Source organism: Zeus faber, assembly GCF_960531495.2.
Source record: "Zeus faber genome assembly, chromosome: 8".
Taxonomy (NCBI): domain Eukaryota; kingdom Metazoa; phylum Chordata; class Actinopteri; order Zeiformes; family Zeidae; genus Zeus; species Zeus faber.
Genome location: NC_137195.1, coordinates 8916712 through 8931406, shown reverse-complemented (window position 1 = coordinate 8931406; position 14695 = coordinate 8916712). Strand labels below are relative to the sequence as shown.

General features: G+C 47.9%; 1 protein-coding gene across 1 annotated transcript in view; it reads left to right on the top strand.

Moving 5' to 3' along the window:
• The window catches only part of lars2 (leucyl-tRNA synthetase 2, mitochondrial), a 32000-nt gene extending 18918 nt beyond the window's left edge, over positions 1-13082 (top strand). Inside the window, exons 13-21 of the mRNA XM_080004952.1 lie at positions 2247-2345; positions 3931-4068; positions 4301-4404; positions 5828-6007; positions 6515-6684; positions 7619-7696; positions 7779-7890; positions 10367-10494; positions 12116-13082. Coding sequence (XP_079861078.1) covers positions 2247-2345; positions 3931-4068; positions 4301-4404; positions 5828-6007; positions 6515-6684; positions 7619-7696; positions 7779-7890; positions 10367-10494; positions 12116-12295 — 1189 coding nt within the window. The 3' untranslated portion in view covers positions 12296-13082. The remainder of the gene's footprint in view (positions 1-2246; positions 2346-3930; positions 4069-4300; positions 4405-5827; positions 6008-6514; positions 6685-7618; positions 7697-7778; positions 7891-10366; positions 10495-12115) is intronic.
• The last annotated feature ends 1613 nt before the right edge of the window (positions 13083-14695 follow it).

The following is a 14695-nucleotide window of genomic DNA, read 5'->3' as shown; positions in this document are numbered from 1 at the left end:
GTGCGCGCGCGAACACACACACACACACACACACACACACACACACACACACACACACACACACACACACACACACACACACACACACACACACAATTTACCTGTTCACTTCACGCAGAGATGAACACACAAACGCCACGCTCCGCAGCAGACTGGCGGTGAGTCATCACAGACTAAGGGACTGGAAATGTGTGAGAAAGCAGAATGCCTATTAAGATGCTGTTTCTACAGAAGCCCCCTCCCCCCCGGCCGCCGCCATGGGAATTCCTTTCTAAATAAGACTAATCAGGCCGCCGTGGCTCCGTGTTGATTAAAACAATGGCCCACTCAGGCGCCGGCGGCACAAGGCACCGGGGCTGTGTCGGCTCGCTCGGAGCAAGCCGCTCTTAATTCCTCCCATCAGCGAAAGATTGATGGCTATATCGGGAGATGCGGTTATCTCCCCCTCTCCATCTCGCCCGCCGCCGTTTGTAAGTGTCTGCGGGAATTTGTTCTCGTCACTTGTCGACCATGTCCAATTAAAGTTTGAGTGGAACACAGAGGAAGGGTCTGATGAGAGATGGAGGCAGAGATGGAGCTTTATCTGTCCTTGAGGAAGTCATTTCCTGTGCGCTGATCTGGTCTCCGGCCTCGCGCCGAAACCGTAATTGGCCTGCCAAGTGAACTCCGCCCAGATCAGCCCTTTATTTCCCGTCGAGCGTCCGTGCGCAGGCGTGGATGGGCGGACGTGGAGCGCGATGGCGCAACCGGGCTGGAAATTTCTTTTTGCCGGACCCGCGGAGTTATGTAAGATTCTTCTGCCGAGCCGCTCAGCACGGGAGAGTGTGCGTCTGTATCGCCGACTCTCACCCTCCCGCGGTCTGAGTGGAACCGTCCGCCAACCTTCCGGGGGGAAACGACAGTCATCTGCCTCTGATTGGCTCGCTCGTGGCGGGAGTCGATACGTAAAACCGGGCGGTTTCGGGCGGCAGTGTGGGCTTCAATGGCTCGGTCCGTTATATGAGGCTTTATTTAGCTCCTTGGCGGTGGAAGGATGGGAAGGGGCTTCGTTAGAACAGTGGATTTTTCATCATATGAAATAACACCTGGCTTTCAAATATTAACCCCGCAACACCTTACCATTGTTGCTAGGCAACTCCCGGCGCTTACCTCATCCTCTCAGCCCTATAATAGGTGGCATGGTGGGTGGTTGAGGGTGGGAGTGAGGAGTAATGAGGAGGAGGGTGTTACTTCCTAGTATGTGTCTGTGTTTAGAGAGCAGTGGGAGTGAGAGGGAGTCGAAGATGAGAGTCTTGGCCCCTCGAGATGTGCCGTGTGACGCTTGATGTTGATTGGAGTAAAAAAAATGTGAATGGGTGCCAGATAGATTTTTTATTTTTTTTTTTGGGCGACTGACTCAGAGAGAGAAAGACGCACAGACAGACAGGAAGCGAGACGCGAGAGCTTTGTCCTGCGTGGCCAGAGAAACGCCCGCTCTGTTGCGCGCAGCCAAGCCTGACGAAGTAATTCTTGCCTGGTTTTCTAGGACACAGATATTAAACTCCAGAGGGAGTTGTTTGGGAAATGTTGGGGAGGCGGAAACTTCCCCCCCATGAATTGAGTGCAAAACAAATTTTGTCAAATCAGATTTAATGATAAAAAAAGTTTTTTTTGTTTTTTTTTCCCGTTGCCTTTGCGGATGTCCCCTCCGCAGCAAAACGTGTTTTGGCAGATTTGCGCCTCGCACAGTGCGCGGTGTTTGGTTTGGGGGAAATCAGGCGGAGCGTGGCATCTCCAACACAAACACACGAGGCGTACAGAAGCGAGCCCAGTGTGAGGCCTGCCAGTTTGTTCCCTGTTGGCACGGCCTGATCGACAGGACGCAGGAACAGGGCTGCGGTGCCGGTCCAGCTCCGGCTGTCTGTCTCCACAGGGACATGACCCCCACAGCCAGATGGAGCCAGGCTTATGCGCACACACACACACACACGCACACACACATGCACGCACGCACAGACACAGACACACACATACACACATTCATTCTCCGATTACGTAAAATTATAGGTCACGTCTCCGGGGGCATACGGACAGGAATAGTTCTGCATTTGGTCATATTTACATTTGTCACTCAGACATTGATTTTTGTGTTGCCGGCCCTGACTCCATTTCTCTCTGTCCCTCTCCCGTCTATCTCTCCTTGTCTCTCTCTCGCTCGCCCCGTCTGTCTCTCATCTTCTCCCTCTCCCCCTGTGGTGTCCCACTAGATGTAAAGGTCCGGCCCGGAGGGAGACCGACACCATGGACACGTTCGTGGACTCGGCCTGGTATTACTTCAGATACGTCGACCCTCACAACCGAGACCGGTACGAAAGGGGTTCCGCCCCGACGTGCCCTTTCAACAACCATCAGCGGCGTAAACAACTGAGCCCATTCCTCTGTGTCCTCCATGCTTTTCTCATAATCATGATTTTCTAATAATATCTTTGACAAGGCCATAGCAACCTCTCCTTTCACTCCTGCTATGATTTTATTTTCTTTCTAAACTGCCTCTCTCTCGCTTGCTCTCTCTCTCTCTCTGCTTTATCTCCTCTCATCTTGGAGTAACCGGTTTTGGAGGGAAAACGTGGACGTCACTTTTCACCCGATTGCCGAAAATGAAATAAAAAATGAAGGGAACACAAAGTCAATTGAGGTTCTTCAGCACGGGCGGCTCAGCTCTTGCTGGCTGTTTCCTGATATTAAAAGGGATTTTATTCCTCTATTTAATCTGATCTCCGCCTCACTCAATACACACGCACGCACACACACATACACACACACACACACACTGCCACCTCACCTTTCACATGTATTTGCAATGGCTGCAAAGACACACACACACCCTCTCCACTACTTCTACCAAATGCATACTACTGTACACATGTGCATTAGCTTTCTCTCTCTCTCACACGCCATCACTCACACACACGCCCCGTGCCCCCGTCAGTTCCACGTCCTCCACATTGGGGGACTGTGTAGCTGTGGCTGTCACCTGCTGGGACAGTGGCGATAGCCTGAACATGACAAAAGAGATTAATTTCCCAGTGGCCTGACCTCGCTGTAAAGCTGCTTTAGGAGAGGGGAGGCTGGTTGCTGCCCCCCTCTCCCCCCACACATACACACACCCCGCCCTCCTCCCTTCTCCTCACTTTTCTTAGTGGGACAGATTATAGCACAACAGAAAAAGCAATTACACTGTTTGTGTATCCGGTTGGCCCGCTGAGCCGTGTGCCATGCAGGGAAAAAAGGGGTGTTAGCGTTTGGGGGGAGGGGGGTGGGGGTGAAAATAGGATGTAGAGGGAAGAGGGTTTCTAGGAAGAGAGGTTTGTGTGTGTGTGTGTGTGTGTGTGTGTGTGTGTGTATGTGTGTGTGTGTGTGTGTGTGTGTGTGTGCTTGTGTGCGTCCGTCCGTGCGTGCGTCCGTGCGATCATTAGGGGCTCATCTGCTGGAGTCCCTAATTCTCCCCGTTCAATAATTCCCAGACATCACCAGCCTATAGGGAGGGGTGTAAACAGGGTTGGAAGGTGACACAGAGGAGACTGCCCTAAAGATCACCACTGAGCAGCATCCCTGCCCATTACCAGGCGAGTGAGCCTAATGGCGCTCCCTCCGCCCGGTGAAAAAGCAAACCAGCTAAACCACTTAACCTCCCTTGGTGGAAACCTCTGAAAACACATTAGTATTAGAATTTGTTTTTCTCGTTCCCTGGTGTTTGAGAGCGGGAGAAGCATTTCAGGGCGCTGCTGTAATACTTTTTTGCCTCTATTTCCGTCCAGCCCCTTGGATCACTCTGCCTCAGATACATTGTGCCCCCTAGAGGTTTTATATACAAACAGCCAGCAGATAATAAAACTGACTCTGTTTTTCAAAGCTTTTGACATTTTTTATTTTTATTTTCCACCGCTCCAGGCCTTTCGAGCGCTCCAAAGCCGACCACTGGCTGCCCGTGGACGTCTACATCGGAGGGAAGGAGCACGCCGTCATGCACCTGTACTACGCACGCTTCCTCGGTCACTTCTGCCGGGATCAAGGCCTCGTGACTCACAGGTTGGCGCTCAGGTTGAAAATAGGCTGAAAACACCCGATTCGGCCATCCATCTTCCTCGGAGAACTATCAAACCGCAGGGGAGAGGTTTGATGCACAAACGGAATATGGAAAATGACATCCACGTTAAACGTCTGCATCAGTCCTCCTCTCCACGTTCGGAGCGCTCCCTTGGCCCGCTGTGTTAACCGGTATATTTCGTGACGGTGCAATTTCCTCCCCTCTGCTCGTCAGGGAGCCGTTTAAGAAGCTGCTGGTGCAGGGTCTGATCAAGGGCCAGACGTACAGGCTGGCGGACAGCGGTCAGTACGTGAGGAGGGAGGACGTCGACTTCACAGGTACTCCACCCCGCTCCCTCACTCGCTGCTGTGGTTTCGCAAAGTGCGAGAAAGAATCATGTTGATCCGACAGCAGAGGGCTGGAGGGATAGAGCCATAAATCACATTACAGCTGGGTGATAGATCAGTTAAATATCAATGTTAAGACATGAGACTGAAAAGGGTCTACACATTGCTGATGATCTTTTGAGGATTTGGTGGCAATATCACCATTGTTTGAATTAAATTAAATATATCGTATGACAGCACCATTAGTTATCTCCAGATATTGTCACAATCAATATTGAATGATATGCTCATGATACGCTTAATGACAGGAGATTTTTATATAATTATAATGATGATATTTAAAATACATTTGAATTTATTACTCACATTGGTGTATTGTCTTTTTTCTGATCCACAGCAATTAAGATGCTGCAAAATAACAGCCATTATGAATAAAAGTCAATTTGTAGGGGATGCTTTTGAAGGCATGTAAGAGCTATTTTCTCTTTCCCGCCCTATGATCTCCCTGAATTGATGTTATGCTTAAGGTTTTTTCGACCACTTGCAGTTGCCTAGTTACAGAATAAACACGGATAAAGCGGCGGCATTCAGCGAGAGGGAAACCTCAGCCTCTCAAGACACCTCGTCTCTCCACCCAGTGTGTGTTTGCCGGCAGTCGAGGAACCACACCAATCCAATCAGGACTTGAAGGAGACTTATTGTTCGGAAATAGTCGCTCGTTTGAGCATTTGAGAAGCATATTTTGGAGGAAAAAATTAGATGAAGATATTTTAAAATGCTATTGTACATTGACCTAAAGGGCTCTTTTGTGGATTGGAGCAGTAACAATGTAATAATAGGGCAAAACTGTAGAAAATAATTCAAGACTTTATTTAGTTGGTCTACCAATACAGTTTGGCCTTGATGCATCATCGGGAATGTTGCACTTGTACATTGTTGTATATATTTTTTCATATTGTGCTTCAATTGTTATTTATATGATACTGTACAAGTACATTTAAAAAAAAAAAAAGGAAAAAAAAGACAATGGCAAAAGTTGTTTCTAAACTAAATTGAGAGAAAGAGGTACAAAGGAAAAAAAAACATTAACAACAAATATGTTTTGTAACAAGCAAACTAATATAAATCTGGTCATCTCTTCAAGTGTGTTTAATTATAATTTCTATTTTTTTTATAGTATTGTAATAACACTTTAATTTACTAATAACATAGTCATAATTTAGACCTACTCATCCATTTTTATCTATGACCATATTATTGGTACATATTTATTTATCCTGTACAGAAATAGCCCATCTATATTTATATTTATATATTTACATTCATATTTATGCAAACGTACTTGGCAGAATAAACAAATAATTCTGATGCTTGTTTATGGAACTTGGGCTTATTATCTACCCGCCCCCTTTAGGTGAGGAGCCAGTGGCGCCGGGTGGAGGCCGTTTGGAGGTGACATGGGAGAAGATGAGTAAATCCAAACACAACGGTCTGGACCCCCAGGAGGTGGTGCAGCAGTACGGCATCGACACTGTGCGTCTCTACATCCTGTACGCCGCTCCGCCCGAGCAGGACATCCTCTGGGACGTCAAAAGTGAGATCAGACGCTGTAAACGACACCGTGATAAATAATAATAAAAATGGTCATTTACAACCTGAAAAGCCATTAGGTAATATTTCTAAAGAGTGAATTTTAAGTTTCTCCCTATTCAAATTCCTGAATTTCCAGCCAGGGATTAATACAGTTTATTTTATTTTTTTTTTTTTTAATCTTGAAAGTATTGGGTTTATTATCTTTAATCTTTTATCTTCTGTTTTCACTTTGAAAACTGCGATCAAGTGAAAACGTTGTCATTTTTATTTTCTCACATTGATTAGCATTGGGCAATTTTAAAGATGGACAGAATTGCATTTGTTTTTCTTGTTCTTTAATTAAACTTACGATGTACCATTTGAATTCCTGTATTGATATGTGTGTGTGTGTGTGTGTGTGTGTGTGTGTGTGTGTGTGTGTGTGTGTGTGTGTGTGTGTGTGTGTGTGTGTGTGTGTGTGTGTGTGTGTGTCTCTCTCTCTCTCCCTCTCTCTCCCTCCGTCCTCCAGCGGACGCCCTTCCCGGGGTCCTGCGGTGGCAGTCTCGGCTGTGGCAGCTGGTGACCAAGTTGAGGAGCGCTCGACAACTGGGCGACTTTCCCAACCCGTCGGGGCTTAAGAAGAGGGAGCAGGCCGAGGCCAAGAAAATCTGGACGAACAAGAACTACGCCGTGGAGCAGGTAGCAGCGCCATGGTTACAGACAGGCACTATCAGCACTGAAATGCTGTCTCAGCTCTGACCAGTAGGGGTCACTAATGATACCCTTTTGAAATATAGAAAATGGGGGATTCAGCCAAGGGCTTTGTTTCATAACTGTACATTATATACTTAATTTATGTCACCCTGCCTTATTTTAATATTGTCTTATGACAAATTATGGAATATTAGTTAATATTAATGTTAGAAGAACTCTTAAGTAAGGTTTTGCCTAATGTAGTGTAGGGCACTTTTTATGGCGTCAAGGCTTCTGTGTTCAGTGGCAACGAGCTCCATAGCACACTTCACGGTAAACTAGTACTGTTATATAACCTTTATAAACCCTGTACCAGGCCTCCAGGATTACATCCCGTTCTGCATCCATGGTAACTCGAGACCCCCGAGTAAAAGGGTGAGAGATGAGAGGAACAGGAATTGATTTGAAATTCACTCATTCTCCCTCCACACATTATAAATAGCTTCTGTTCAGTGCCATGTTTGATTATCCTTTTCCCCCGAGGACCCTGTGGTTTTGAAAAGACCTCGGGCTGTTTGTTGTAAGCCCCTAAAGCCGGGAATGTCCTTTGATCCGCACGTCAGAAAAGGCCTTGGCCATTGACCTTCTCCCAAGGGCTCTCCCCAAAAATGGTTCTTCCCAGAAGCATAAGCAGTAGCAGAATACTTGTGAATGCTCAAGTGTCTAGAATGCCCTGTCTCACTGTGTGCACATTCTGTGGCCATGCCGCTGAAGCAGTCTCTCTTCCCATCTCGTCCTTGTTTTTGGACACCTCACCGATTTAGTCAAATTCCGTGACACGGACGTCCCATTTGGGAAAGCGTACCGAGATGCACGGTCAGTGTACCTGCAAGGACCCCGATGTAATACTTTACCCTTTTTATCCTGGAACCGCTACCAGGTTACGGCTCACTTCACCGAGGGCTTCCTTTTCAACGCGGCCATTTCCCGTCTGATGGGACTCACCAACACACTGTCTGTGAGTGGACGCTGCGCTGGAAATTACGTGGTCTGAGCCTTTGCCTCGGGCCACCATGTTGATATTCTGGATGTGTCCTCAGAGTGCCACAGCCAGGGTGGTGCAGCACAGCGTGGAATTTGAGGAGGCCCTGGCAGCGCTGTGTGTGATGACCGCACCCATGGCTCCTCATCTGGCCTCCGAACTCTGGGCAGGTGTGTGTCGACCCACCTCGCGCGCGCACACACACACACACACACACACACACACACACACACACACACACACACACACACACACACACACACACACACACGCAATTACACTTAAATCCAAAGGCAGGATGGACATCTGAACAACACACCACCACCACAGACACCAATGATGTTCGATTTTTTTATTGTGGGATTTAAGTATTCTAGCTTGTCCAGAGAGGGATGGAGGGAGATCGGAAGGAGCAGCGGCAAAGGGAAATGATGCGTTCAAATGAAAGTGAAAGGATGGAATTTCTTGGTTCCCTCCGAGGGGAAGTTGGCTTCAGATGGATGTGGTCATTGCCTCTGTTCCTCCAATACCATGGTGATGTAACCAGCATCGGGTGTGCGGATGAGCTTCTGCCCGGCTTGAATTCATGACATTCTGTAGATGGATCTATGGATACGACGTTTTCACTGCTGATCTATTCTGATCCATTACTTCTTCTGAACAGCATGGACTTCCGCTGTTAATTTGGGGTCCTTACAGCTTTATAGAACACACTTCTCCATCACAGAAAATACAGATGGTATTGGATTTTTGTATGAGGAATATTCTAGGATATAAATACCCAATAAATTTTTTTACCAGGGAACACAGCAATATCTAAATACCGTTGTTGATTTCAGGTAATCCCTAACTGATTAATTTATGTTGCTGTTGGAACTTATGAGGCAAGAAACCACACATTACACGGTACTGTGCAACTCAGTAATCCATGCCATAGATTAACACATATAAAAAAAAAACAGATAAACATCAAATAATGGAAAATAAATATTTTGTATGAAGTTTTTATATTTACAAATGAAACAATCAAATCATTGTTGTTATTGTTTTCGTCAAGATACTGTGATATCGCCGATTTCCTGATTATTTTGGTATACTGTAGTGTAGAGGCGGAGTAGAAGGATGTGGAGTAGACACCACTCATCCCTCTTTTATTTAAAAATCTGTTGTTTCCTTGGACAGAGATTTGATTTTCTTCTGTGACATCATCATGGATGCCCTCAACCACTCCTTAGATAATTAGCGTCATATCAACAAATAACTCAACAGGGCTAAATCACACGTAAAATCTGTACTAACTGGAAAGGCCTTTCTCAGTCACGGTTTAAAACACTCTCAGACCTGCCCTCGTCTTGGTTTTAAAAAAAAATCTGATTTCCAGAAGGAATATTAGAGCTAGTAGACTAATTTGCTTAATACAATTAAACCTGGCCAGAGGAAGGTTTATCTTTGGATTAATGGAGTTGGCCCTCCAGGTCGACATTGAAAATAAGAAAAATTGAAGACCAGCACCGAGACCAGACAGAAGAAGCTGGCTAACCCTTCGTTACCCTAGTCTCGGAAATTCCTAGTCTAGAACGCACTTATCCTAAATGAAGCAGTGTCTCAGAAAAGGCATTTTTTAAATTCTGGATTCATTTAAAGTAGGATTACCTTCATCCTGATTTATATTAAACCCCGTCTGCAACATGGCCAGAGCCCTCTCCGCGGGATCTACAGTAAACTTAGGGAGCAGAGGACATCCCCTCATTGTCTCAGCTGCAGGTAAACAAATCCTCTGCACACTGCCGGCCGATAACAGCATAGCGGTGGGGCGAGCGGTCGGGGTCCGGGAAAGGTCTCTAGGCGTAAAAAAAACGACATCTGAGCTGACGGCAGCCTTCAGGGAATCTGAAATTACGGCTGCGTGTTTGCTGATGTTTGCAGCTGATTTCCGGAACGTGTGTGTGCGTCGGCTCAGAGCTGACGGAGTGTATTTATGATGAGGAGCGCAGTCCTTCCCTCTGCCTTGTTTCACCACACTGTACGTATCACCCACACTCTTATATGCGTAACGAGCACGCACGCACACACGCGCGCACACACACACACACACACACACACACAGAGTACATGACAGAGGAAGTTCACATCCTTCCTTTACGTGTCCTCTGGGATGGATGTTTGTGAGATTTACTGTTGGAGCAGGAGGTCTGGCTAACAGAATAACTGATCCCTATAAGCCTGTATCTATATGTGCACATTTTGTATATTGACCTGTATATTTCTATATGTGTATGTTATTTTTCTATCGGTTATTTTTAAACATGTATATGTCATTCCACCTTTCTCCATAGTCCCAATAGCGACTACCTTTGTGTGTATAACGCTCGTATCATCTCCACTACCTTGTAAATATATGTAAATGCTGACCAGCGTTTCTTTATTTTTGTTTGTTTTTTTCTTTAATATGTAAATGCACTCGCCCCATAAATCAGTCAGTTTGCTTCGATTCAGACATTTTTACCCCTCCACTTGGCTCTGATAAATACTTTGTATACATGAAAGATGATGAGCAACCCCCAACCCTGAAGAATGCTCTGATTCTCTTGAGCACGACAATAAGAGTCTTGGGCGTGACACTGAGTTTGTTCCGGACTCTCCCAGGCCTCAGCCAGGTGAGCAACCCCCTCAGCCCCCTGCTCTCTCGGGGAGGAGACGTTCTCGACCAGCCGTGGCCGACCCCCGACCCGGAATACCTGGAAAAGCCTGACTTCGTGGAGCTGGCCGTACGGGTAAGAAGACTCGCACACACATTTATACACGGTCACACAGGCGGACACATCCAAACCAGATACCCGGGTAATAACGCAGTGTTTTTTTGTTTTGATTTTGGCCCCAAGCTCACAGAGTTCTGTACATCACTCTATATTAATAGACACATGCACATATGTTTGCTCTTATGCGTGGGGCATTCTCTCGAGCTCCCTACTCTGTAACCCCAAGTTTCACTCCCATGATTGCAGTCATACTCTTTAATTTTCGCTGAGCTATGATTAGTGTGTGTGTGTGTGTGTGTGTGTGTGTGTGTGTGTGTGTGTGTGTGTGTGTGTGTGTGTGTGTGTGTGTGTGTGTGTGTGTGTGTGTGTGTGTGTGTGTGTGTGTGAGCGTGCACTCCTGCATCTGCATGTAAAGTGGCGGGCCTCGGGCTAAACAGACAAGTGAGTGGTAGAAAAATGAGAGGCCAGTCACAGAGAAGTGCCGGTTATTCTCGGCTCACTGTAATTCTCTGTCGCTGATTTCTCTGCCACTTTCCCCCATAAAAAGCCTCCCTCGCGTACAAATGGCGAAAAAGCCGGGGAGCATCTGCAGTTATCAATGGGCGGCGGGCTGCACGCCTGTTTGTGCCGCTTCCGTTCTTGCGCTTGTGTCTGCCTGCGGGTGCCGTTTTTTGGGACATGCCGCCGACCGGTGAGAGTATCCAGCTGCGAGGGGGACAGGATCAAAAAGGCTCAGGAGCGATCGGACCAAAGTGTGTGAAGCCCGTCACTCGCCCATGCGTGGACGCGGGGATGCGGGGGGGATTACACAGACACACACACACAGAGAGAGAGAGAGAGAGAGAGAGAGAGAGAGAGAGAGCGAGAGCGAGCTCTACTCACCCGCTTAAACACCCACAAGTGTCATGACAGCGAGCCCCGGCAGCTGGCTGACCACTGCACCAATCTCACTGTTTCCACAGTTTGCCTCTGCGCTCTGGAAATAAAGGGAGACACGGGCAAGAGTTTCAAAATGCCTTTGATGGTCTCCGCCTCTCTCTCCCTCCCTTTATATTTTCCCCTCGTCCAATAAACGAGATGCACCGAACGGCGCTGAACCGTTGGCGAATTGAAGCCCGGCTCTCTCCAATAACCCCTTTCTACCTTCTTTTTTCATATCCCGCATTCCTACAATATCAAACTGTTTGATGCCCTGAGCCTCTCGCTCCCCCAGAACGAAACATTCTTCCTTGAGCCTCACCGCCGAAATGTTTTTATTCATAAACCTGGCGGTGATTTTGCTGTAGTTAAAGGGTAGCTGTCGTGGCTTCCCCCCCCCCCCCACTCCTTTGGGCGCAACTTCACATGCCCCGTCCACTAGTCATTACCACAGCAAGGCCAGGCCAAGGCTGTGTGAGCCTCTTCCCCCTCCCTCTCGCTCTCACACACATTTATTTTGGTCTCGGAAGCTTGTAAAACACACGTCTTCCGCAAACTGTATGTTTTGAAATCACTTTGATTTGGTTGAAGGAATTGGCTGTTTATCTGACATATCGAGTTTGGCAGTCGCACAATGCAGCTCGAAGGCCAGTGGACGGCTAGCCATTAAACATACATTATTTTGCTCCTCACCCCGTCTCCTGCTCCTCATCCTCAGATAAACAACAAGGTGTGCGGCGCCGTGACGGTCCCTTTGCAGATCTCCCAGGATGCCGAGCAGGTGCGACAGCTGGTTCTGGAGAGCCCTCTTGGACAGAAGCTGCTGGGTGAACGGCGCATCAAGAGGACCATCCTCTCCCCCAGGACGGCCCTCATCAACTTCCTCATTGATGACTGATGTTTTGAGGATCAACCGGTTTTCTAACTGTCGGACACGTTACATTACATTACATTACATTACATTACATTATGTTATTTAGTGCTTTTATCCAAAGTGACTTACAATAAGTACATTTTTCTGGTAGTCTCAAACCACTGTATATCACAGTCCCAACCGTGTAAACCCTCTATAGGAATAAGGAGTTACAGCCACTCTTCTACAGTAAGCTCAATCTGTTGCACTTTTGTTTACTTTCGGCAAAGACATGAGACAGTCGCCGAGTGACACCGTTAGTGACTCATACCACTCCCGCCGCTCAACTGGTGTAGGATCATGCAGCGTGAACGCCTCGTCTGAGACGCATCGTGCGGTGTGCAAACCGCCCCGTCCGCAAGACAGAAAATACAGGGAAAGGGTTAAAAAATTGGCGTCTCCATTTTGAAAGTTGTGTCGTCTGTAAGTGCCTTCGGACGTCCTGACGGGATCGGGGCAGCTGGCTCCACCATTGCGGTGCCTTGGACGAGAAGAGCGGCCACCGGGACGAGCGGCTTGCGAGTCCGCGTAGCGACTATGGAGCCCGGCGGCCTGCGAGGGCGGAGGAGCGGAGCGAACGAGTCCGAGTCTGGAACCTGACTCTGGCCGGAGATGTGGAGGAGCAGTTCGGTGGACGGCCTTGTCCTGTCGGGGAGCACCGGTGTCTTAAATTTGATCCAAGCAGAGATGGGAAGCCATTGAAGTGATCAAAGGAGGGGAGTTATATGAGAGGACACATGGGGTGGGACGCTTTTTTCTTTTTATACCAACAATTTTCCAAGGATAAAATTTAACTTGTACAGTCTCAAATTGAATGTAAATAATATAAAGGAATTTTTTTTTATCACACTGTATTTGTGCTTCTTTATTTAACAATAGCGGTCTTTTGATTGGCTGTCTGCCGTTGCACCATCGGCCCAATCCTCTGACCGTCGTTCCCACATCCGTCCGCACTTGACGTGCGCCCACATCAGCTTCACACCTCTCAATCTACCGCAGCTGTCTGCTCTTGACGCCGCGCCGCCCCGGGTCTTATCGGCGCAAAACGTTCTGCCGTTCTTGCCGCGGAGCTGTCTGAGCCCGCACGTGGGCCGCCGTCCCGACGCCGCGCGCCGCGTTTGTTTGCGGCCCGACGCGGTGCCCTCGTTTCTGGAAACTCACTGCTTCCAGGGCTGCTATTGTGTCCCCTCCGCCAGGCTCCAAACGCCTCTTTGTCAGCGCTGTCGTTGGAGGTCACTGAGGAAAAAAAGCCTGCGGTCTTAGTTGGGAACCTATTAAGTGATCACAGCTGCCAGTCAGCGGTCTATTTTGGGTGTTATGACCTCGGCACTACAAGGTGCCTCTTCAGTGACGTTACGGATCAATGAACACATTGTATTGTAAAGCTGTGTACTATATTGCACTGGCCACTTATTTGGGCGAGGTCATCATTCTGCCGAGAACAAATGTCCTGGACATTGAACCATATCTATTTATACACCCCCTAACCTTTCTGTATCAGCAGAGTGAGTAACCAGCAGTGATAGGACGCTGTGGAAGTCTCGCTAGTTCCCTTGCTCGGTAGTTGCTATCATTGTCCTGATAGAGCGCCGCTATGTTGGAAGTATACGAGTGGAAGAGGGCTTGATTCTGAATACAGAGCTGGGGATAACATTACTGCAACGGGAGAGTGGAATAGGAAGCCACCCTGACTGATCCGCCCTAACCTTTTCCCCATATTCCTCCAGTCCATCTCTGAGTGTGGGGTGGCGGGAAGTGGCTTGCAGGAGAGACACAATAACAGGAAGAGGAACCAGGAATGAGTGTGTGCGTGTGTGTGGGGGGGGGGGGCTGGGTGGTTGTTGGGGGCCAATGGCGTTAATTATCATTTCACCTTTTCTACTGCTGATTTCCATCCTTTGTGTGAGGATTTTAGTAAAAGCTACCTTTCAGTAACTGTTGATGCCTTCCAGCTGCTCTAGCGTCCCTAATATGCTTCCGCACCACAGTCATAGGAAGACCTGGAGAGTCTTTGAAGAATTTAAGTGTTTTTCATTTAATTAGTTTGTATTGTTCACTTTCAGGCCGCTGAGACCCTCGGGCTGCGTGGAAAATATGCAAAGGATACGTGGGAGGCGGCTGTGGGAATCCACCCCCTTTCCATGCACCTCACTGTGTCATTCCGGTGGTTCACCGGTGTTTTATCACGTTGCTTTTTAGCCTTCCCTTGTTCCCAAACCTGCTACCTAACACGTTCGAACTTGAACTGCCTTGACTCACACCGCTCATGGCCCTTCGTCCCGCAGGATTTTTCGGATCTGAAAAGCCCAAACGCCTCGTTCTCGCCGAGTCGGACCCTTCGAGAAAATGTTCGCCGTTGCGGTTGAGGTTGCGCAAACCGGTTAA